Source organism: Panulirus ornatus, chromosome 8 (assembly GCF_036320965.1).
Source record: "Panulirus ornatus isolate Po-2019 chromosome 8, ASM3632096v1, whole genome shotgun sequence".
In the NCBI taxonomy this organism is placed as follows: Eukaryota; Metazoa; Arthropoda; class Malacostraca; order Decapoda; family Palinuridae; genus Panulirus; species Panulirus ornatus.
In genome coordinates this window covers 44,026,452-44,052,041 of record NC_092231.1, presented here as the reverse complement: position 1 = coordinate 44,052,041, position 25,590 = coordinate 44,026,452, and the positions used below count along the sequence as shown (strand labels likewise).

The 25,590-nt window shown below is 37.4% G+C and overlaps 1 protein-coding gene across 1 annotated transcript in view; it reads right to left on the bottom strand.

The window, feature by feature from the left end:
• LOC139749920 (neuronal acetylcholine receptor subunit alpha-10-like) overlaps positions 1–25,590 on the bottom strand; it is a 254,491-nt gene that overhangs the window by 7,598 nt on the left and 221,303 nt on the right. Inside the window, exons 6-9 of the mRNA XM_071664334.1 lie at positions 22,400–22,580; positions 10,527–10,681; positions 9,319–9,518; positions 6,463–6,580 (exon numbers count right to left, since the gene is read on the bottom strand). Coding sequence (XP_071520435.1) covers positions 6,463–6,580; positions 9,319–9,518; positions 10,527–10,681; positions 22,400–22,580 — 654 coding nt within the window. The remainder of the gene's footprint in view (positions 1–6,462; positions 6,581–9,318; positions 9,519–10,526; positions 10,682–22,399; positions 22,581–25,590) is intronic.

The window sequence follows — 25,590 nt, the reverse complement described above, 5'->3', positions numbered from 1 at the left end:
TCAGGACAGATTTGGGTTAGTATGCATACTGTTTACGAGGCCAGATAGTTTACGTGTTAGTCTACATGCTCACAATATTCTAAAGTTAAAGTCTATACATACTGTGCAATCAGTCTCCTTCATAAAGAAAGAGTTTAGTTTACACAGTAACAAGGCAGCGAGATTAATAACTTGGCACTCGAACAGTCATTCCCCTTGGATGATTAGGAATTGATATTTCGCTGCTGGATCATCAAAATCTAACGACATTATATATATATATATATATATATATATATATATATATATATATGTGTGTGTGTGTATTTACTTTTATTTTTTTTCATACTTGTTCGCTGTTTACCTCGAGCGAAGTAACGCCAAGAACTGGCGACGAAATAGCCTCATTTACATACATGTACTATCTTAATGTCATTTGTAATACACTGAAACTACAGTTCCCTATTCACAACCATACCCCACATACCATTCAGTGGTTTCCCCTGACCTCTTCATATGCCACACATTTCTCATGCATAAGACACGAGTTCATGATGAAGGTTGTGAGAGATCATATTGACAAAAAGAATAGATATACGATTAGTCTAGACTTAAAGAATCTACTTTAATACAACTAGTCTAGACTTAAAGAATCTACGTTAATAGGCTATTCCTAATAAGTTTGGCGTCGGATTCCTTCATAGGAACACAGATGAAGCAAAAACTAGTTTTCTTTGAGTCATGATCATCATCAAGTTGAAGCTTGTGCACTGTGGTAAGGAGAAAAAATTAAAAAAGGGGGACTTTGGTGATTTCACATGCTCACCATCCAAGCAAAGGCCATCATAGAGCCAGCAGAAAACTGATCCTGAAAAGCAGCCTACAAGGGAGGAGAGTCGGGGGTGCAGCGAGAGGATATCGTAAAAATCTCAAAATTTCATCCACACAGAACACAGTTCAAATAAAAAAGCGGAGTTAATCATACCTTAGTTTCTTCCACAACATTGTTTTACTATTGGAAAAAGCGTAAACAAGATTGGAAAGTGGTACACGAAATAGGCATCTAATCCCTTATTAAGTTTAGCATGTGTTCACATTATATCAATTTTCGTTAGTGATCTAAAGAGTCAAACGAGGAAAGAACTTTTAGATGGTGGTGGTGGAGCCGCGATCAGGGTCTTTATATGAAAGCTGCAAGCCTCCCAGTGATCTGATTTCAAGTACTCATTAGGAACTTATCAGGACAAAGGTATTCACAAATGTATTCGACAAGAGAAGTCAAGAAAGGAGAATCTTATTTCATCATATAAGGATATCATTTCTTTTTTATAACAGCATGTGAGTGAATCCTTAAAATTAATACAGCCAAAAGAAGATGAATAAGAGAATAATTCATTAGACTGAAAAAAGTAGTTAAATGTTTAAATCTTTTTGGTTTGTTTAAGATATATGAAGGTGCTACATAGCAATAAACCATCACATACAAACGACATTAATGTACACATACACACACACTAAGAAACACAAAACAAAATTGGGTACACAAAGACATACAAAACCAGTATTACACATAACGTAAAGCAGAGGAAAGATATCACAGGTGGAACGCACAACACTAATGCTGTCTACAAGTCATTCTACAACCACATATGCCTGATATAATGAATATAATTTGAGTCTTCGTCTATCGAGGCAGTCCCTTCCAAGCCTTCTTAACAACCAATCCACCCTGTGTATCATAAGTGAATATCATCTTTTCATTCTCTACTCTTAACTTTTTTCCCGTCAAACCAACAATGACCGTGTTCACATTAAGCAAAATGAGATTTTAAAAAGACTGTATTATTGTATTACTGAGGTGATCAATATCTGAAATGTACTTCATATCTGCCCCCAACCACTGATACTGATGCCTGTATCCTGATGAACTCTACTGTGTGTCTGACGTTATTTCTTGAAGCATGACGTTACGACTCTTTAAGAATGACGACACAGGCCTCAGATATAATGGCATGACCCTTGACATGACCAATACAGGTCAAATCAAAGTCCAAAACATCTTACCTAGGTGTCTTAATGTAATGTTTAAGGTTCGTATTATCCTTCGCAGGAGTCGAAACTGTCGTGCTCAAGAAGTTACAGTAGCATTCATATCGTCCTATGATAATGACACCCAAAAGAAAATGCTTCATAACACACTTTTCTATGGTACAAATGAGAATTCCATCCTTTAGTTAACTGAGTAACAAAGATTAGAGATGATATACTATGAATTTTGCATATTTCCAATGTCCGGTATCATGCAAAATGCTAACGAAAGTTTCTTCCATATTACCCATGGCATTATTTTTGAATTATGATTATCAGAACTTGATTTTTTTGGGACATCAAATACCCCATTATCCTTTAACGTGTCTAACACTCAGACTGAATAGGCTTCACCACTTACAGACATATGATATAAAAGTGTGAGTTTGAAAGTAAACATTTCGTTTTTGAATTTACTGAACGAGGGACAGCGAAAAGTGAATCTGAAGATTTTTCTCTCTGATACACTAAAAAATTTACTTGTATTCAGCGATACGCTTTAAGGGATCTTGTTAACGACTATTTACTTTAGACAAACAACGAAAATACTGATATCGGGTCTAAGTTATATACACCAACTGCAACACGGTTCTTGGGCTCTCTATTTTCTCCACACTTAGCCAAAACAGCATTAAGGTGTTCATAACTAAGTTTCCATTTCTTATATTTGATCGGTGTTTCCTGTGTTAGCGTGGTTGCGCAAGGAACAGGCATAGAAAGACTACATTTGCTCACATCCATTCTTTGGCTGTTTTGTGTAATGCACCGAAACCACAACTCCCTATCCACAACCAGGTCCCAACAGACCTTACCATGGTTTAGATTCCGTTAAGGATGCTAATATAACCCAGGACTACCTCAGCCCCATTGGTGGGGTGAGGAATTTTTTTTACCACAAAGTGATCAGTACAGATGACATCAAGAACTTGACTTTCAACTTTGTGATGGACGAACACCTTGATACATCATGAATGACGCAGCAGCTTTACAATCGGACACCCAAGTCTTAAGACTACACAGAGGATCTGATCGCTTTGTTTTTTTACATTTTTCCGCCATTTCTTTTAAGTAGACATTTTGTGAACATTGAAACCAACATTGGAAAAAATTTCTTTCTAGAAATGGTGTACAGAAATATTCTAAACTGGTGCATACGAAAAACAGAAATATTATCATCTGGTCTAAGAAGGCTTTGGAGGTTAGCAGTTTCAATATGTTTTTCGTACACATAACATTAACATTAATAATCAAAAAGTTCCTAGAGATGTGCAAAGTTTTACTTTTATGAGGGAATTGTGGCGCTAAATCTGAACGAATTAAAACTTGTTAAGTGAAACACGAGATGTAAGAATCCCTAAGATAGTTTAATCTATACACTTTACCACCCACGGGATCACTCCTTACATTTTCTATGACCTTTTGCATATTGTGACATTTAAGCGTATTGACGTTGATGCTACATGCCAGCAATGCTCTTTACCGACTTTCTACGTAGAACTCTGAACTAGCAACTCGCATTTCCTTGAAGATCATTTGCTATAACAAACCAACTTCCTATGTCTCACCTGGCGACTGCATAAATTAGGGGAAGTAATATCAAGTTTAGGAAGATGCACTCGTAGATGTGGAATTATCTGATGAATAACTTAAAACACTTTGTGTCTGGTAGGATTACGATCATAATTAACCCATGAGATGGCACCGTGCTCGCATGACATGACAAGGTGCAGGTTTGTTATCTCTGTACTATCTGAAGCCGCTAGAAAGTAATGTGCATTATCTAAAGCCAGTTAAGTTGCCCTTAGACAAACCTTTGGTTTTCAAAATGCTTTGGTTACGAAAAACTGAAACACGTTTTAAGGGTCTTTCGAATCCGAGACGAAATGTACGGTCATAGGGATAGTGACGCAAGATCCATTCGAATATGGTGTGGTTGGATTCGTCAGGCGAAGCAGAGTGTTAGCAATGCGTCGTAATAATAGTCTGTTGTCCTTAAAACATTTGAATTCCTCCATTGCTGGTGAATATAGACGCTACTATGTTTAGCTGAACTTCTGCTGCGATTATCTTATAGTGTCTGCTGCCTGCCTCGCTGGAAACCATAACTGACCGGGTTACAAACAAGTGGAGTACAGTGCCTACATCATATTATCACCAGTTCCTCCTTTACTCCTTGAGAACGATGGTACGACCCTTGGACACGATGGTGAGATCAATGATAACGCCAGTGGAACCCTTGGATATAACGACGTGACCTTTAACTAAACTTGGTCAGGCCTGAGTTCAGACTGTCACACACACTAGGGTCTACTGTCGAGCAGAAAGGTCATATCATATTCTTCAAGGAGTTCATCTATTTATCATAGCCATGAGATGAACTCTCTGGTTTAGGCATCTTATTTTCTAGCATTGTCCTGTGAATGTCTCGAAGGTTGGCAATTGCACAATAGCATAACTTACGTTATTGCGTTGCTGATGCCATAAGAATATTTCGTTCTTAAGTGGAGCTCTGATTTTTTTTCTTCTCATAGCTCCCTGATCACGTGCTGATTCTATCATATATCTTAAATTGCAATACTTTCTTTTTAAGGATCTGGAAAGATAAGCTTCCTTCTCTCGTGCTGTAATTCACTTTCAAGAAAATAACTGGTGATATTCCCCAAGATATATATATATATATATATATATATATATATATATATATATATATATATATATATATATATATATATATATATATGTAATGCTTGCCATCTCTTTCACCCCTTCTTTTTATCTGGAATACCTAACATCTTGGATCTTTTAACAGTACCTGAGTGACCCAAGTCAATTACAGTTTCTCTTATGGAACTTTTTCTTGAGTAAATTGCCTTTACTATAAAATGTGAAATATAATTAAGAAGGTATATCAATATAAAAAATGAATTATGAAATGCTCTATGCAGAAGGATATCTTTTTGCAGGAATTGTAAACAATTCTGTTAATTACAGGTCTTGATTGGAACCTATATGAAATAGATTTTAATACTAATTACTTAATTTCGCGCTTCTCTTTATCATGATCAACAAATGATTCATCATTTCAAGTTACTTCTATGACATTCTTACCTTCAAGAAATAGAATACCTTACTGTATTACCTATGCTTTTCCTGAAAAAGAGTAATTTACAAAGTAAATTAAAACTGAAAATTCTACGTTACAATTTCTAGAATAGTTATCTTCAGAATCTTACAAACTCTTGCAGTAAACTGTCAGCCAGGAAGGAGTAATCAAGTACATATAAGTACATAGTTCGATAATGTACGTGGGAATTCGCAAAACGAATATTTTTCGGTCGCAAAATATCGCCACTTGAATGAGAAACCATGATATGCTTAATTTATAAAGTACTGTTCATTACAAATTTTGATAAAGAATTGAAAATTAGTTCTTGACAAATACCAAGTATAGTAATATAAGACATGTATATGGGCATTAGCAATAGCCCGTAGGTAATTTATGATCGGACATACACAGTCTTTACAAGTCTTCAAGTCATTAAGATAGGATGATCTTTACTTCAGGAGACAGATTTCCTTCCTCCAGTTGCCTTCTATATCGTTTGAATTTCTCTGTATTCCTATTGATAGTTTTTCTCCTGATCACCAAAGTGAAGAATCTCGGTATGATCCGTGAAAGATTTCTCTGTTTATACGATTGGGATTCGGTAGATAATCAACACTCATTAAGCAGACGAATATAGCCGTCATAGAGACAGACACAACACGAGGAGTGCATATGAACACCACCTTCGCGGAGGTGTCGCTGGAACTTTACACTTGGTTTGGTAATGACAAATAGATTATATCAGGCATATGAAATAATTCAAATGGAGAAGAAAGTTAACAAAGGATAAAGTGAAAGGATTTTGTTCTGACAATAAGGTGACTAATGAATGAAAAGGGAGATTACACATGGGCCAAATACGGTCTCACAAAGGTTATAGTGCGGGCACGTACGAACAAGTTGTAAGGAAATGCAGAAAGACATCAGTCAGCCATTACGAAGTAAGAATATCGCTCTAGGTTAGACTACTGATTATGTCCAAGAGCAGAGATAGGCTACAACCTTTGGTAAAGATAGGAATGAAGTATGATGCAGCTTAGTGGTGCCTAGATTTAAGCAGTGAAGAAAATCATAAGTTGCCTCTACTATAGCCATGCGATGAAAACACATCCACAGGTATTTCTTTCGTATATACATAGACAGAATCAGAATCATGTTTCCAAAAAGAAGACCAACAAACGTGTGATGCAGCTCAAGGTGTGCAGAAGATATGACTAACTAGCTAATAGATATGCTAGAAAGGTTGGGCGGGAGTTTGGGCCTAACTCTAGTGTGGTAGGGTCATATACCTTCTCATCCACGGCGGCACCTCCCGCTGGATGGGACCTCGGTAGTGGCAGTTGAGTACGATGACTGTCATGATGATACTGATGGACGTGATGGTCATGACAGCCGTCAGGTAGATGCCTGCGAGGAACAAGGGGACGTGGTCAGTAACTATGGCACGAACAGTGGACGTTAGATGTGGTAGCAACGGCAGCTAGATGCCCTAATGAAAGCTCCTCATTAAAGCTATCTACCCATCCAGTTATCTGTATGTATCTATTCAAACTTGACCACCATATTCTGTGTAAGCGAGGCAGCGCCAGGAACAGAAGAAAAGTCGCATCTGCACCCATCCATCCTCTTGCTGTCATGTGCAATGCACCGAAACCACAGCCTCCTATCCACAACCAGCCCTGAAGGCCCTTCCATGGTTTTTCCCTCTTCACATGCCTTACTTCAGTCAATTGATGGCATATCGACCCTGTAAACAACATACATACACACACACACACACACACACACACACACACACACACACATATATATATATATATATATATATATATATATATATATATATATATATATATATATATATATATATATATATATATATATATGTTACGAAGCCTTGCTTCCTGCACTCTTTTCTCTCCAAGTAAAACTGGTAGGAAAAAGTAAGAAAAACATTTCATGTATGAAGTAAGCTTGAATGGAATTTACCAGGGTAGAACGAAAATGAAAATAGCTTCATGAAATATTACTACTCTATCCCATCCTCTGTTAGACAACACTGCCCTATGGTAATTGATCTCAGTGAGTTTTGCAATATACATTCAAAGCTTCGAACGAGAAAGAGCATTTGATATATACATGTATATTTTTGTCATTTTATTGATTTCGTAAATACCCGAACGGATGAGAACAAAATGTCTGAATATTTTCTTTTGAACGTATGTATAGAAATTACATTAACAGTGTTTAGAGCTATCTTTCTTCAATTGTTCAATGCTTCTTTTTGCAAAAGAACTTTTTACTAAGTCAGTATCACATCCCTTATCTTTAAGTTTTATTTGATTTTGTCTTAGGAACTGCACTACATTTTGTTGTCGAAATTATTAAAGATATTGAAAACTTGAATTCGGTCACCGGATAGACTACACTTCTAAAGAGGAATGATTTTTGATCTCATTTGCTTCTCTTCGTCCGTCAGATTTCTCAAAACTGGAATTGATTTTGTCACCTTTCTTTATACTTCTTCCAGTGTCTTCTCTCCTTTTTATTCATCCTCTCTTCGGGACCAGAAATGGACTGCACACCTACGGTCTGGTCTTACTAGAATGTTAGAAAGAAAGTGAGAGTTGTGTCTGGTGTTTTGTAGACGATGATCCGAGACTGCCATTCGGTTGGCTTATTGCTCAACGCTTAACAGTATACCATTTATGATACTTTAGACTGTTATTGATGCTTCCAAGATTCTTATCTTTATGCACAGAAGGAGATAGATAGATAGATAGATAGATAGATAGATAGATAGATAGATAGATAGAGAGAGAGAGAGAGAGAGAGAGAGAGAGAGAGAGAGAGAGAGAGAGAGAGAGAGAGAGAGAGAGAGAGAGAGAGAGAGAGAGAGAGAGAGCATGTTCTTTAATACCGATACACAAAAGTGCATGACAAAAAGGAAATGTCAAAGGTAAGAATCACTATGAACCCCTCTCAAAACGCGTCGCGTTAAAGTCAGGAGAAGGAACCTTCTCTTTCGCCAGCATTCTACCCTGAGGCCTCCACAAAGCCGCTGATATGTGGCTGCCTTACAAATGAAGTCCCCTGGGAATTCCTCCATTCAGCTGATGTAAAGGTAATTTCCCACCTGGCGAAGAGCGACAAGGTGGGTCCTTCCATAAATTACTTTCCTCCTCCAGACAGTGAGACCGGCAGAGCGAGGGGGGAAAGGGGATTATGACCGGGGTAGTGATGGGGGAGAGGAGGGGAATGGGGTTGTTAATCGCGAAGATGCATGCTAGGATGATCAAGTTATTCTCCTATCAAGTGTGCAGATGACACTGTTTCCCTGTCCTAGAACGCTCCTAGTTCGAGATTCTCATTTCCTTACATGACATCCTCAAACAGATTACCTTTGATGCTGGTAATAAACTGGGTGTAACTGACGACCGTGAATACTTAAACTGGAAAAGAAATAAGACAAGAGTATTGATACTACTGCGTTCATGTTGCTGCTATCCTACTGTAGAGTGAGAGCACTATTTCATATGAATACAATCTTTTTTTTTCCAGATCATTATTATATACACAGGAGTATTGATATCAACTTGAGCTACGACGCTACGGCCCATGGGTAAGATGGCTTAAATCTTGACCTGACTTCCTCGGGTCAGATCAAATGTCACGTTGATAGTCCCAAGCTAGATATGTTCACATAAGGTTTATCTAAATTGAAATTGGCTTACAAAGATTATGAGTTTGATTCTATATATATCAAATGAACTGAAACCAAAAGCTAAAAAATTCTAAGTATATACAGCAATGCTGACTATCGGGACTGACAACACACACACACACACACACACACACACACACACATGCACACACACACACACACACACACACACACACACACACACACATATAAATATATATATAAGATGCTGGAGGTAGTCATTATTGTTATAAAGAATATTTACAAACCAATATAATTGATGAGCTGCTGCTGATACGCAGAGGCTTACTGGATTTAACAGCCGAAAGCCTCGCAGGACACGGAGATCAATATCTGTACAAGAAATGTGTCAGTTAACCCCTCATATGACGAACGAGAACCAATATCCTAACTGGAAATGTAGCAGTAAACACCAACTTACCAATCAACGGGATGGACTCCGAAGTCTCTGGCATCTTTTCGGCGATAGCGAGCATGAAGACGCTGAAAGCCAGGAGGACAGTGACCCCGAGAGCAATCTTCTCGCCAGAGTCGGGTGGGAGACAGAAGACCAGTAGCGTCAGCACGGACATCATCATGCACGGCAGCACAACGTTGTACATGTAGTAGAGCGTCTTGCGTCTGTTCCAAGGAAGGGTAAACCTTGTTAGATCGCAGCATCAGAGTTAGAAATACTAGATACTCATAAAAGATTTTTATGAGAGAAAAGTGTAAAGCTATGCTTTTGGATGATCTCTCAATTATGAAACAGAGAAAGTGTTTACTAATGAGACAGGCTAGTGTTCAGGTTAATGTGGAGGAACATTGCTGTTGATGGTCTTCATTGGTTTGTGTCCAGCTTAACAAGGGAGGAATATGGTGTGTCGATGGGACTGACTTGTGTTCTGGGTAAGGTGCGGGAGCACTGTTTATCGATGGTGGCAGCTAGTTTTCAGTCTTTAATCTTACTGCTCTTTTTTCTTCTTTTGTCTCTTTTGACTGCATTTAACTCGTGTTTTTAATCTACACATCACAGTGGGACACGCTCTACTCTGTGAAAGCAAATCCCACATTCTACAGTTAACTACTCATCAGAGCTTTCAAGACGACCTCAAATTTTCTACTTTGTAAGTCTCTACTCTTAACTTTAACCCCTCCACTGTACTGCCATTCTTACTGAACTTTACTCTCACTTTAAGCACAACCACACTTTCAAATTCACCCTTCAAAATTACAGTTTACCACGATATCATATCACCTTTAAAAAACTTTATTTTTGTTTGCATTTCTCTTCTTGCAAAACGTGTCTCTGTCCATCGTTAATGATAGGTTAATATCATTCTGATCCAACTCAAAAATTTCTTACCTGAGAGTGAGTGGTTATTATGAAGAAGACTTACTTGAGAAACATGGATTATATTCTTGTAATCTATTGTTGGGTTCTTCTGTCTCCGTGGGTTGTTGATATTATTGATTTCTAATGTTAGGCAGTGATGCTTTTGAACGTTTTCTTTGCTTAGATGTGAGCAATAGGATCCTAATCAATTACTCACCCTCAAAAACATTACTTAAAATGAAGGTAGGGCTCTGGACTCTACGGCAGTGAAAATGAAGTTCTATAACAGTGATTTTTATCTTAAGCTCTCGTACCTTATGGTGATGGTGATGGTGACGTCGGGGAAGGGCTCCGGGCAGCAAGAGTAGTAGATGACGTTCCTGATGATCCTCGCCTCCAGCAGTTCCCACTCACCATTGGGAATGTAGTTGGTCAGATCCACTTCTGCCGTCCTATTGGTCACGTCCACCTGCGTCACACATATACTCGTTAACTCGTCACAACAGGTAAGTAAGAGTTCGGTTCTCTAAAGTACTGACCTTCTGAACACAAGGTTTGACCCGTAAAGAGTTGACCTCTTGAAACACAATGAATTAACCCCTAAGCACATGGGCAAGATTCATACGCTGGTACGATGGCCTGGCCTAAGACCTGACCATAAGGTTTTATGTCAAAGGCCATGTCAGCATATCCAAGGGTCGTTATGTCCAGTTCAAGGGTCACATGTTAGGTTCAAGGAGTTAGAATACATACTTGAAGGTTGTTAAGTAACATATGGTTGCCTGTATTTCCTGGTGTGTTATAGCAGACATGATCTAGGTACCTTATCATATGTGTTCATGTTCATATGTAGATGAGCTGTTTAATGTGTTAAACTGACAATTGACCGGTCATCTTAAAGACAGTCCTTAGTCACTGGTCTTTCCTCTATGCTTTGGTTAATCTGATGTCAGCTGACATATACATACAATACTTCACATGTTAAAACCATACAGAGGATATCACAGTTTTAACTAAGAGTTAGTACATATAAATTGGCTGATATATAATGAAAACGGCTTGATATATGTTCTTTAGTACGTATATCACTATAAAGGGACCGTACAGTCTTTCCTCGTTACAAGTGGTGGTGTTAGCAGTTAAATCATGTTACATACTAATATTAAACTGCGAGATGAGTATAACCAACACTAAAGAAGTTCCACTGATATAGGCAGAAGTAAATTCTGGAGTCACTCAGCATTTCATTATAAAGACAGGGCAGAAAGCACATCAAGGAAGTTATTAAGTTTTAGTTTGTGCAGTGAGATATTGCAGACACAAGCTCACCCGTTTGTTACATGTGGTAACTGCATGATCGTTATGTGGCCAGTTTTACCTTAACTTGGAACATCTCGGCAATTACGGAAGAGAAGGTGCTGTTGTTTTAATTGTTATGCAGCCACTTTGGTGGTAAGTTGCGTGAACGTACAGTAAGATCTAAACCTAATGAGGTATTTTGAACGTTTTCCTGACAAGAACATGATATTGCTTGTGATGATAATGAAGATAATGAGGATGACATAATTAGATATAATACTACAATTGTATTAGTAATAATAGCAATAATAATGGTAACAATAATGATAATGATAGTAATAATAGTAATAATGATAATAATGATAATAATGATAATAATAATAATGATAATGATAATAATAATAATAATAATAATAATAATAATATAATGAAAATAATGATAATAATGATAATGATAATAATGATAATGATAATAATAATGATAATAACGATAATAGTTGATAATGAAGATGATGATAATGATAATGATAATAATAATAATGATAATAATAATAACAATAATAATAACAATAATAATAATAATGATAATAATAATAATAATAATAATAATAATAATAATAATAATAATGATAATAATAATAATAATAATAATAATAATAATAATAATGATAATAATAATAATAATAATGATAATAATAGTAATAATAATAATAATGATAATAATAATAATAATAATAATAATGATAATAATAATAATAATAATAATAATAATAATGATAATAATAATAATAATAATAATAATAATAATAATAATAATGATAATAATAATAATAACAATGATAATGATAATAATGATAATTATGATAATAATAACAATAATAATGATAATGATAATTATGATAATAATAACAATAATGATAGTACTAATACGAACGAATAGAATGGACATCAAACAGCAACAGACCATTGGGTCCCTTCGAGGTTGTTTGTCATAGTGGAAGGTGTCAGAAACTCAAATGTGAGTGGTAAAACGAAGTCATGCAGACAGTTTAGGGATAAAACCCTGCAAACTGTCAGTGTGACTAACTAGGCACAGAAAATGTTAGTCGTGGACATGAACGAAATCATCCATTACGGTTATTCTTAAACGTATCTACAGTATTGTTTTCAGCCACTATGATTCGAAAATCATTCTATATGTTAAGAATCCTGTTCAAGACCAAATACTTCGCATCATTCGAGCTAAAATATTGCCAACAGGTTTATATCCATTACTACTAGTGAAATCAGACGAATTAAGTTTTAAGAACCTTATTAGGTCAAGATTATAATGACCTTGATTCTGAATGCCTCTGTTGGATCACCTCTTAACTTTCATTTTTTCTAAGCTAAATAGATCCAGGTCGTTTAGTTGGCTCTCATAGAATTTGTTTGTCAAGGAATCATCTAGGTAGTTCCAAGCTGTACTCTCTCCATTCTGCCTATGCCTTTTTTCAAGTAGAGACCAGCACTGAGTACAGTGTTCAGGATGAAGACGAACCAATGAATCATAAAGATTAAGGGTTATCATTTGCTCGTGCTTACATTCGAAGGTCCCTAGCTCTGAAATACCAGAATCATATTCGCTTTTATTACTATTTACATGCATTGCTACTCGGTTTTAGGTCACTAGAGAGAGAGAGAGAGAGAGAGAGAGAGAGAGAGAGAGAGAGTGGTCATCAATTGCACCTTCGAACCGGAGATACACTGTGCTAATTTCTACAGCATCTTTAACATTACACTCTCCTGCAACAGAATGACAGAACCTGAGTCAAATCAAAACGAATATCTAGCTTTTGAATATGAAAGTTTAACATTACCCAGTTCTTGCAATTTATCACTACTGTAAATCTGGAAGCATGTAATCAGAATATGCATTACACTAGGAATAACAGCGCACAACGCGAACAAAAATGACGTTTGATTTTGCATATCAGAACTAACATAAGAGCCCTTCCGGGTTTAGCGTTATTCTCCCCTTTCAAAAGTTTGATGAAATGAATCCTGTGAACCTATGTTATCCAGCATATCATAACACCATAGTGAACCAGCTAATCCTTTTCTCTTCCACCCTTACCTTCAACACTCAGGAGCTGCAGCTGTTCATGCTATGTTTTGTACATGTTATCCATTGCCATTAATTTTGTCATGATAACTGACCTCCCTCACGGTGTTAAAGCACAGTTGTCTATTGTAAGTGCTTCCAGATCTTTGATGTGAATTACTGTTAGCTTCTACAGGTTGCATGATTGCTTTACACGTAAACGGAGATAAGGGTATAGATATCCAGGTGAATGTGAGATAAGCACCATCACTACTTTCAAAGTTAAGGTTTTTTAATTACTAAGGAGTAACATATGGCATGAGTTCCCATTCATTCTCTCTCTCTCTCTCTCTCTCTCTCTCTCTCTCTCTCTCTATATATATATATATATATATATATATATATATATATGTGTGTGTGTGTGTGTGTGTGTGTGTGTGTGTGTGTGTATGTGTTCAGTACATGTTAAAGATATATAAACTTTACAGACAGTTGGAGATATATTTGATTCTACCTACGACTCGTGCGGGCGTGGGTTTTCCCTTGCGTTTCAGGTCACGAGATGTGACAAGAGATCTCATGGACCATCGGTTGGTCTGAGATGGAAAGAGTTTGTCGCCTCGTGGTCTAGTGGATAGCTTAACGGTCTGCCACGTAGTAGGATTGGATTCGAATCCTCCTTGCCCATTGATAAATCATTAATATATATATATATATATATATATATATATATATATATATATATATATATATATATATATATATATATATATATATTGGGCAGACTGGTAAGGATCTCTCTGTTAGACTTAAGCAACACAAATATAGTGTAAGAACAGGACAAGAATCAGATGCCTAGCTTAATCACGTTATAAACTATGATCATTTATTGACTGGAGTAATGCCATCTCAGTTATTAACTCTAACTCAAGTACCACGAGAAATATCATTGAATCTTCTGTTACTAGTGAGATGTGCTGAGGTGTTGCCAGGCCTGTCTGACTCCCCAGAAGAGACATGTGGTATGAGGACTGGGAGGGTCAGTATTGCTCCCAGAGTCTTGCCAAAACTTCAGTTCATGTCTGGGTCTTGTTATAGTAACTCTACAACCCGTATTTACTATCGATTCATTATTGAAATGACAGATGCAACCATCATTCTCTGGTGAAGATGCTGTGGGTGTTAGTATTAAAAGGCAGATTACATGATCCATGATTATAGTGCAGTCCTGATACATTTTTTCTTGAGATAATCCTTATGGTGCTTCTGAATCTATGCATACTAACTTTATATCACAAGTATAGACTTTGGTGATACTTCCTTTTCTATCAAGATCTGGAGTGAATGACGTCGATCATATTTGATGAATGTATAATTGTTCATCTTTTTCATGCCAGCGAAAAATTATTCATCACGATAACGATCAACTGTACTGAAACAGATTTCCCAAACGATTGCAGTTGTTTGCCAGCAGAATATTTACATACTGCAAAGCTGTTCTTATCGAATTATTCTTCTCTTTTCATACCGCCAGTGAGTAATGATTTTTTCATTTTCTTATGCTGCTTCCCTCTGAGATATTCAGCCATGTTCTGTCTTTCCCGAGTCGTCTTTCCAGGGTCGTCCAAACAAGCTCTTTATCATTTCATGAGAACGTCAGATACTGAACAACCACTATCACTCAGCTTTTGTTTTCGAATCATCTTATCAAAAATTAGTAACAAGAGCTTAGTTCTGGCCCTGGGATGGGGGTGAACAAACTTGTCTCGAGGCTTTTTCTATTTTCTTTTCTCTTTTAAAGGACGTCAGTGGCTTATGTCGGTTTCTCTGCCCTTCGTGGCGCTATAGCCTAGGGAGGTGGCCAGTCATCATTCCCTGGAGGGAGCGCTGAAGGGCCGGGATTAATCGTGATGTGGGACGTAAGACAAATGGGAAACGGAGAGGCTGTCATTCTTGCCTTTCCTAGCTCCTTGCTGGTTAATGACCTCCATCTTTCCAAGGTCACTGCTAAGGAGAAACCCGTCGTAAGAATATTCCCCCCAATTTGCATTTAGTATGAACGCTTCTGAGTTTATTTCTTGTACATATGGTTCCTTTTCTCTACAGCCTCAGCCTCAAAAAGAATAAACATATACCTGATGACGTACAGATGGTGCCCTTTTCATATATTTTGCAAAGTAATCTTTATAACTGATTCATCTAAATGATCAGTTTGTCAAAATTCTGGTGGATGGCTTACAAGAGATCGGACTCGACACGACTGCAAAGCTGAGATGCATCAAAAAGAAAGTGAATGAAGCCCATTCTTGTATCTGTTTCCTTTTGCGCACAGGTCGACTCTTACTAGAGATGGTAATAACAGAACGGTGACATACGTATCCCCCACGTTTACCATTCATGCCTTCTTCATCTAGAACTTCCATTCTTCCTTTACATTTTTTTCAATCCATATTATCACAAAGCATTTTCTCTGTTTCAGTTTCATACTTGATATCTTCCCATGTCCTAAGCACCTAATATATTCTATTTCTACTCAGGTGGACACTCGGTTTGATATCGCTTCTAGTTTCATACGTTTACTACTATAGACTAAACTGTATTTGCTGTATCCAGTCTCTTTAGCATACATAGCCAAATCTATCAATAAAGAATGATGAAAGCTGTGGTGACATCACGAATTATCATTCAACCCAACGGTAGGTACTGGTTATTGTGTGTCAGATGGGATGTGACCGGTGCAGATCCCAAAGTTCTTTTCTTCAACATGACTGTTAACGTATGAATGGGTTACCAGTTTGAGTGGTTGAAGGCAGTACTATGGATGCTTTTAGGAAGACACATGATAAATATTTCACTTTAAGTCCGCAAATAACAATATTTGCGCGGCTGGCCGTGATTTTCAACTTCTTTCCGTTGTTGCTCTAGAGGTATATGCGGGTGGAAACGCTTGTCGCTAGATTATTCTAGATCCTTGCATGAATCGAAGGCATACGATGGCATGATCGCTGATAGGAGCAGGGTGGTCTTACCTCCGGATCAATAATGTGCGTCACAGAGCAGTGCAGCTTAGCCGACAGTGCTTTAGGAGGTGACTTACTCTGAAGGAGATAGTTTACATTTGTACCAAAGTTAGGCAAAGCCTTGAATGGTTTGTCTACTGAACTGTGATTACACGTACCACTTTCGCCTCAATGAAAGATCTCGGTTTTGATTCTATACAGTTGTGCATGACTCTTTACATCAGCATTCGAACACTTATACTACAGCAGCAAGAGCCCACAGTCTAAAGTAAGAAGGACCATCATAACATTATGGTAGAAAAAGTGGCGATGGTTCAGAGGAGAGACGAATATTTTCATTTTACCTTTTATACAACCCTGGTGACATGGTGAGAGGGTTAACAATCCATACATAGCGATGGAAATTACAACAGACTTCTTCTAAGGGCACGTCAAGATGATAAACTTCTAGGTTGACGTATATTCATTATTCCATTATTTGGGTTCCGTTCAGATGGATCGCTCACGACACACTTGTATGGAGGATGTGAAAATAATTCAAAATTACGACTACTTTTTTTCTGTGCTTGCAAAGACAGCACCCAACCCAAGATCTGCCTGCCCAAGCGTTATGCCGAAGCCACAATATCTCTGACACCCGTGTCAATGATAAAGGTGGAGAGATCGTCTCCGGTTCGCTGCTGAGAAAATAGGGCATTGACCGGATAGGAAAAAATAATTTTTCAAAAAGCAAAACATTTTCTGGGCTGCAATACCATCGTACTTTCGTCCTAAACAGGCAAAGATACGAGATCTTCTCTCACACAGCGGGGAAAATGTTGAAAACTGAAGTAAAATTTACGAGCATCAGAACTGCGGATTTTCTCCCTCGAACGTAATCACCTGATCATAAATAGGACTAGATCACCCACTAGTCTCGCTGCGTGGATCACACCGAGAGGTAAAAGAAGAGATAAGACCAAATGCACCGAAGAAATTTTGATAAAGACAGACATCTGAAAGACAATATATTGTAGTAAAGCACAATGGCGAGAAAGAACGGTGATGAAGGAAGTTAGATGATTATGAGTCAACTACAATTCTGAAGGAAAAAATCAAGGTCACTGTAAAGGCGAACTGCAATGATCTGTTGAAGATAACACCGTCATCATGAGCAACGTCTGTACGATGACTTCAGAGAACTCTGTGCAACTATTATGTCTTTGAACAATGATAATGATAATGATAATAATGATGATAATGACAATTATGATAATTATAACAATAACGATAATGATAATCATAACAGCAATGGTAATAATAACAATGGTAATAATTACTATAATAATAATCATGATAATGATAATGATGATAATAAGGATAATGATTTTAATGATGACGATAATATAATAATAATAATGATAATAATAATAATAATAATGATAATAATGATAATGATAATAATGATGATAATGACAATTATGATAATTATAACAATAACGATAATGATAATCATAACAGCAATGGTAATAATAACAATGGTAATAATTACTATAATAATAATCATGATAATGATAATGATGATAATAAGGATAATGATTTTAATGATGACGATAATATAATAATAATAATAATAATAATGATAATAATAATAATAATGATAATGATAATAATAATAATGATAATGATAATAATAATAATGATAATGATAACAGCAATTATAATAATAATAACAATAATAATAATAATGATAATGATAATAATTATAATGATAATAATGATAATAATGATAACAATGATAATGATAATAATGATAATAATAATAATAATGATAATAATGATAATGATAATAATAATAACAATAGTAATAATAATAATGATAATAATAATAATAATAATAATAATAATAATAATAATAATAATAATAATGATAGTAATAATAATAATAATAATCATAATAGTAATGACAATAATAGACCTCGGAAACGGCTTCAAAAATAGTATGATCGCAATGGACTGTGGGAACTCATTTAAGATTCATACGTTAGGTCACAAGGAATTTGTGATGAAAAGCGCACTTATCCCATGGGTAATGAATATGAGATATACTGAGCCTTCTTGACGTCAGGGTGGGAGTCTAGGTCCATACATGATAAAACGAAATATCAATCAATTTCTTTCAAGGGGCTCCTACAGTCCAAGACGGCTGAGAACTTTTGGCATCTTTGGAGTGCAACCTTCTTTGACGAAAACCGTACTCCCAATGATACGGCCTCGCCAAAGGTTACTTTTCAATCCCGTTGTGACCTCGAGCGGACGGAGTCGGGTAAGACCGTAACACCAATATAAAAAGGATAACGAAGGGATATAAATGAAGTTTTAAATTAGTGAAGGGCCATTAATAAAGGTAACATGAATAAAGTTCTTAGAATGTCGACACCGAATGAGACAAAAAATAAAAGATCTAAAAAAAAAAAAAAGAAAATAGATTCAGGTCGGACGTGGGAAAATATTGGTTCGGGAATAGGGTTGTAGATTTATGGTATGGAACAAGCTGCCAATTACAGCAGTGGAAACTAGGTCTTTAGGTAGCTTTAAACGAAGGTTGGATGTGTTTATGGGTTCAGGCGGTTGGTTGTAGGGTGGACAGACTCAGGATCAGCCTAGCATGGGCCAATAGGCCTCTTGCAGTGTTCTCACTTTTATGTTCTTATACCATCTCCCACTGGGCGGGAGAGGGAAACAATCATGAGACAACTAAAGAGATTAAGGCACAGCTCACCATTGACGAATTCATCTCTAATAAGTCACAAACTCAGGTTAACCTTTTGTTTTGGGAAACATAATTACAATTCTATCACTTATAAAGTATCTCATCTATACAAATCATTTCGATTCATATTGATAACACTGACGAACAGAATAGACTCACAAATGTCTGTTTGATAACTCTGATGAGCAAAATAAACCAACCAAAGTCTATTTGATAACTCTGATGAGCAGAATAAACCCACAAATATCTGTCATATAGACACTATTACTCTCTACATCGCGGTAAAGTGAAGCGCTCTGTGTTTTCATCATTGTTTCGTAAAGAATTTTGCATATGTAGTCCAGAATTCATTGATGGTGAACCCTGCAATATCTATGACACAGTTTATAATTACAGTATTACAAACTGCATACACCCTAACTATGCATGTAGCCTTTCACTTAAATTCCTGTAGGGAAAACTTTAAGTAATGGATAACTGGAGTCTTCATACACGAGCTCTATTCAGGCACTTCTTATGGGGTTCATTCGAAACCGATTTCCCCATTGTACTATAATATCCGCATGGATACTCCTATCGCTATGATTTTGTTGTTCATGTAAGCAGCATATAAACACATTCATCATCCATCAACAATAACGTTTGAGGATATTCATATTAATACCACTTCCACCTAGATATTTTTGACGAGACCTAATTCGAATCGCAATGCTTCGTTGCAACTTCCACTTTGTGTGTTGGTTGGAGGTTCGAACTTCGACATAGTGACTTGCTCTTAAGGTAGGGTGCACTGGGCTGTCTGCCCTCCACCACGAGTGCTTTACGAAATTCAGAACGGAACTGTACCAGAAACCCAAAACAAATATATGTATCCAACACTCGATCGGTAAAATGAAAGCAAGAAACAAAATTTTATCATTCTTACCTTGGAAATGGGCTGGTTGGGTTTGCTTCGTCCTATGCTTCGCTTTCGCTATGATTTCGTCCGCTTTCTTGACGATGGCATGCAATGTTGTCGGAGGTTAAAGAACATGGCGCACAATATTCACAACCCTTTCCCCATTTCTACTGCGCTTTATCACATGAACTTTCGCCTCGAGAATAACACTGCTATATTGCCTCTTGCTAACTCTTGCCATCTTTCCAATGAGGCTAGATTTTGCTCCCGAAGCTGTAAGATGACACGGATATAACACGACATAATACAAGAAAGTACTCGCCATCCACGACGTTGTTTACACACTGGGCGACTAGGTAATGTTACCATCATCCCGCAGAAGTAAATGACGTCAGAATTCCACACGTTTTCTCTGGTGATCGTGGGCTTTTAGAAAATGCGTTGTTGGCGTAATTGCTGCTGATACTTTATCTTTGACTTTCCTATCAATATTTTGCGAAATGTTTTTCCATTTTAGCATTGTAAGCGGATATGGGACATGGGTTGTATCTTCAATCGCAAGTACAGATGCAAAAAAAAAAAAAAAGAGTTTACAAGATCTTTGCCATGACATTGTTTCCTTGAGCCAAATCACCGATCTCCGGAATTAGTTGAACTTTTGACAGGAATACAAAGAAATTCAAACATCAGTTGACCATTGGGTCCGTTTCTGGGTAATGACTATCTTTTCATCCAACATAACTCTAAAACTCCTTAGTTTTTTTTCCCCATTTTTGAGAATACACGCTTAATGCTAAAGTTTAGTTTCCCTTATAAGTCTCATATATCACACTTCAGTAGGAATTCATATAATTTCATCCAAAATGTAATTTTTCTATACCTGTGGCACGACATGTTTCGTGGAGACATTCCACCTCATCACACACCCTTAGCATCACACCGGAGTACCGCCGTCTAGCATCAACCAGTACATACCAACCTCTGAGTCTAAGTATTTTTTGATCATCTACCTTTTACAATTCAAAAGAATTCATACCGTAGTTTGCCTTTTCGTTTCTATTACCAATAAGTTTAGCATCATAGCTACCTTGTAGTATTATGATGGTCGGCATTATAATACTTTGCAGTTGTATAATGGTTGGCATCATAAATACCTTGCAGTATTATGATGATTTGCATATGATGGTATGGCCTTATAGTCACCTTGCAGTAATATGATGGTTAACATTAGGGCCACCTTACAGTAGTATGATGGGTGGCATCATAGCCACCCTGCACTAGTACGATGCTTGGCATCGTAGCCACCTTGCAGTAGTATGACTGATGAAATCTTAGCCACTTTGAAGTATTATGAAGGTTCACATCATAGCCACTTTTGCAACAGCATGATTGTTAGCATTAGTGACAACTGGAAAGCGAAGCACCATCCTGCCATGGCTGGACGTGCAGTACTTTACACCAGTAGTCCTGCTTTCAGAACACATGAGTAAGACGTACGATACTTGTGGTTAGAAATGATACATATTTGCCTGGAGCAGCACCCGTTTTCTTCCATTATATGGTGTTCAGTGCTACATTCACTGCTAAGACATGATGTGCACAGAGTGTCCAGAATGAGGTCTCAGGAATAACAAGGTTTTAAATCTATAATCCATTTATTTCATGACTGTCTTACTGTACCTTCACTTTCTAAGTATTGACCTCTGAAGAACTGGAACCATATTAAGATTAGAACATAATTATAACATATAGGGAGACATTTTCATAGAGGAATAACATACTTCATATAGTTACGTCCATGGAATAGAGGCTTGTGTCATTTTATGTGTAATGTAATGTGAACTGATTCGTGGAAATTGGAGCGAATAAAAATCACAGTGAATAAAACTCCTGACACGCATTAAGTGCTCTTGGTCGACAGAACCTGATATGCATGGTTTGCCCACCACCTATCATACATCAAAGGACTGATTGGTATGCACAACCACGTACACTCATATCTATATCATCTCTCTCTCTCTCTCTCTCTCTCTCTCTCTCTCTCTCTCTCTCTCTCTCTCTCTCTCTCTCTCTCTCTCTCTCCTTTCCTTCCTTTATTTGTTTTTCTTCACCCGTAGTCCTCCCGCCATACTTACTTGGAATCCATCGTAGATCCAGGAGCCAAGCTTGAGGATGCACGTCTGATCGTCGAAGGGGAAGTAGGTGACGTCGACGGGGCAGGTGGAGCGGAACTTGGTTGGCGGTGGCCAGAACACCTTCCCCTGGTACCCGACCATAGCCTTACTCTGCATGTACCCTCGCGTGTAGTCGTCCGCGCTGCACGGACATACGCATAATATATGTTAGTAATGTATTTATTACATATAAAACATTCATCCATGTTACACATCCGTAAGAAATACTGGAAACCTTGTATCTTTATTTTACGTATCAGGTGGACAGGAGAGGATCACTTACAAAAGCGCTACTGCATAATTACGGAATGCTTGAAATTGTTCCTATTATTCTCTTCTTGGAAACCCCCTCCTCTTACTATTGGTTGTACTTTTAGTTACATAGGTACAGCATCTCCCTGTGATCTGACATGCGTTATTTGACGTCTTGCAAACATCTGTAATTCCCATCTCCATACTTTCTAAAGCCATACTTCTCACGTGCATTGTGTTTCCTGTCTTGGTGATCTGACCGATTGTGTAGTGAGGATTCTGTGGATAGTTGCTGTTTGTTGAAGGTACAGGTGAAAAACACGTCACAACCTAATTATTTTGCACCAAACTCACTTTGTAACGCAAAGGGAGATCGCCTATATGTATGGCACATAGTCTTGGGAAGAGCAATGAAGCCAGCTGGCGATTCGGTATGGAGTTGGGGGTCGGAGAGGGGACAAACCTCTGACTCTGGAAGGTGTTCCCCTCTAGGGTTCAGCTATTCATGTTGGAAATACACTGAACAAGAAGGACCGAAATATGAACTGGAAATTCAACATAGAAAAAACTCGGACATTTTGAGTAGGTTTAACAATACATCTCTGGTTCTGATATAGTTTTGTCCTAATCTCTTAGTCTTACCTTATTAGCCGCCAGTCATCTCGAGTTCTAATCATGCATCCATTCCTAACCTTCATACCCCTAATATCTCTATGTTTTTCGAGATCTGTAGCCAAGAAAAGCACCTTATTCAGATCGTCTCATATTTTCTTGTTTTGTAATTCCTCTCTGCAATAGGAAGACCTTCATTTGCAAATTCTAACCATGAAAAAGTAGGTCTCTTTTGAGTGAATTTATTAGAAAAGCTCTACTTACTTTGTAAGATGTATTTTTCTTAAACCATAAGTCTTTCAAGAAATTACTTAACTCTCTATGTACTCGTTATATGAAATTATCAGAGGCAACGTGGCGTCTGAATCTTAAAGATGAAGTAATTGGATTAATGGACCTTATCAGTTGCGAAAAAGCGTACTTAGTCCGACAATTGGAGGCAGCAATTTTACGTCTTAAGAAATGATTACCGATAGACGATAGAAGGAAATTGGTGAATCATATAGGCGTAACAAGAGATAAATAAAAGTCGGATATAGCAAGGAAATAAATCAACACTGTGCTGTAAGGGTGAGGTCAATATCCCAACTATGTGCGTATCCTGGCTTAACGACCTCCATGCTAACATAACCATAAATCTAACAATATGCAAATAAACGCAAATATCAGACCGTGCACGGCTTTGATGATAGCAAAAAACACTAACTGTAAATTCGGTCATTTATGGTTATTGTTACCATCCTTTTTTATAACTTCTGATAATATTATGATTCTAATTATAATGATAGTAATAATAATGATCCAGCGGCCAGCGTTGTTAACAGTGACGCGTTCACAGGGCGCCCAGCGTCGAGCCCACATATGTCCTAAATCTGGTAGCAGCACTCGGTCCACAGTCAACCCAGCCCTTCGTCCTTCCTTAGGGACTGGCCGATATAGGGACTGGCCGATAAACTGTTTACCTGGCTTTGACTAGGATATATATGTATATATATATATATATATATATATATCCATATATGAACAAAGTGCATATTAACGCGCACCTTCATAGAACATACAAACCTCCAACAGCCAGGATCGAACCCGGGACCCCTGTGCAACAGGCGGGAGCGATACCGCTAGGCTATGATCGCCCCAATAGGGAAATGACTAATCGAATACTATGTACTCAAATACCCTTCGTCTCACGTTGGTGTCTACACCGGTCATTTCCCATCAGGCTCACACAGCCAGCAGATAGCATTTAACCGAATCTAACTGTACAACGCGGAGGTATATGAATACGAACAAAGTGCATATGAACGCGCTGTTGGAGGTTTGTATGTTCTATGAAGGGTATTCGAGTACATAGTATTCTATCTACAACTAGGATTTTTGTGGTTCCTCCGACTGCTTCATATGCTCTGGTTCAGTCCATTGACAGGAGAAACACGTGTAAAAATTCTCTCCTTGTAAGTCACAAATTGTAATCACAATCAATAATTATATTCATACATACATACAGCCTTTAAATTTGTATCTACTTTCATCTCTGCATATGTATATATGTATCAAATGTGTGTATTTTTTTGTGTGATTTCTCTCATGTATTTTCGTTCACGATTATAAAAGCAGTGCGTTTCAGTGTGTAAGGCACTTGCGGAAAATCTTGTCATTCGCCTCACTGAGATAATGTTCCGTAATAATATCTGGCGTTGATATATGCCCTGACATTACCTTTTTCATCAGATTCTCGACTATTCACATTACATTTCACGAGAGAGAGGGGTATGCTATTGGTGTGAATTTCCGCCAATCAGACAAAAAAGTTACGGAGTTTTGGACTGCAAGTTTTCCCGTTACCTGAATATTTTCACCCACGAGTGTCAGGAGGGCAGGTTGTTTACTGAAACTGCTGCAAAAATTTACATTCATATATTGGTTTACACTGATATGCATACATGAGTACCTGTATATTTATAAAAATACATAGAACAGCGTTTCGGTCAGGCTATTAACTTTTCCTTCTAAATACTTTTTCTATATGCATGTTTGTGATTACTGATTGTGTATTACGGGGAGAGAGTTTTATACTCGTATTTCCCCGTCTCTTATCCTTGTATATATGCATCATGTCTATATTTCACATAGACACATTCACACACCCAGACTGAGTCAGGTACCCTCCTAACGACCAATTCCGAAAGGTGGATGAACACTTAGGTTAGTTGTGGGCCGATTCGAGCCCATGCAGGCCGACCCCGTGAACCTCTGCTGTCTTATGGTTTGCGTATGTGTGCGTTTGT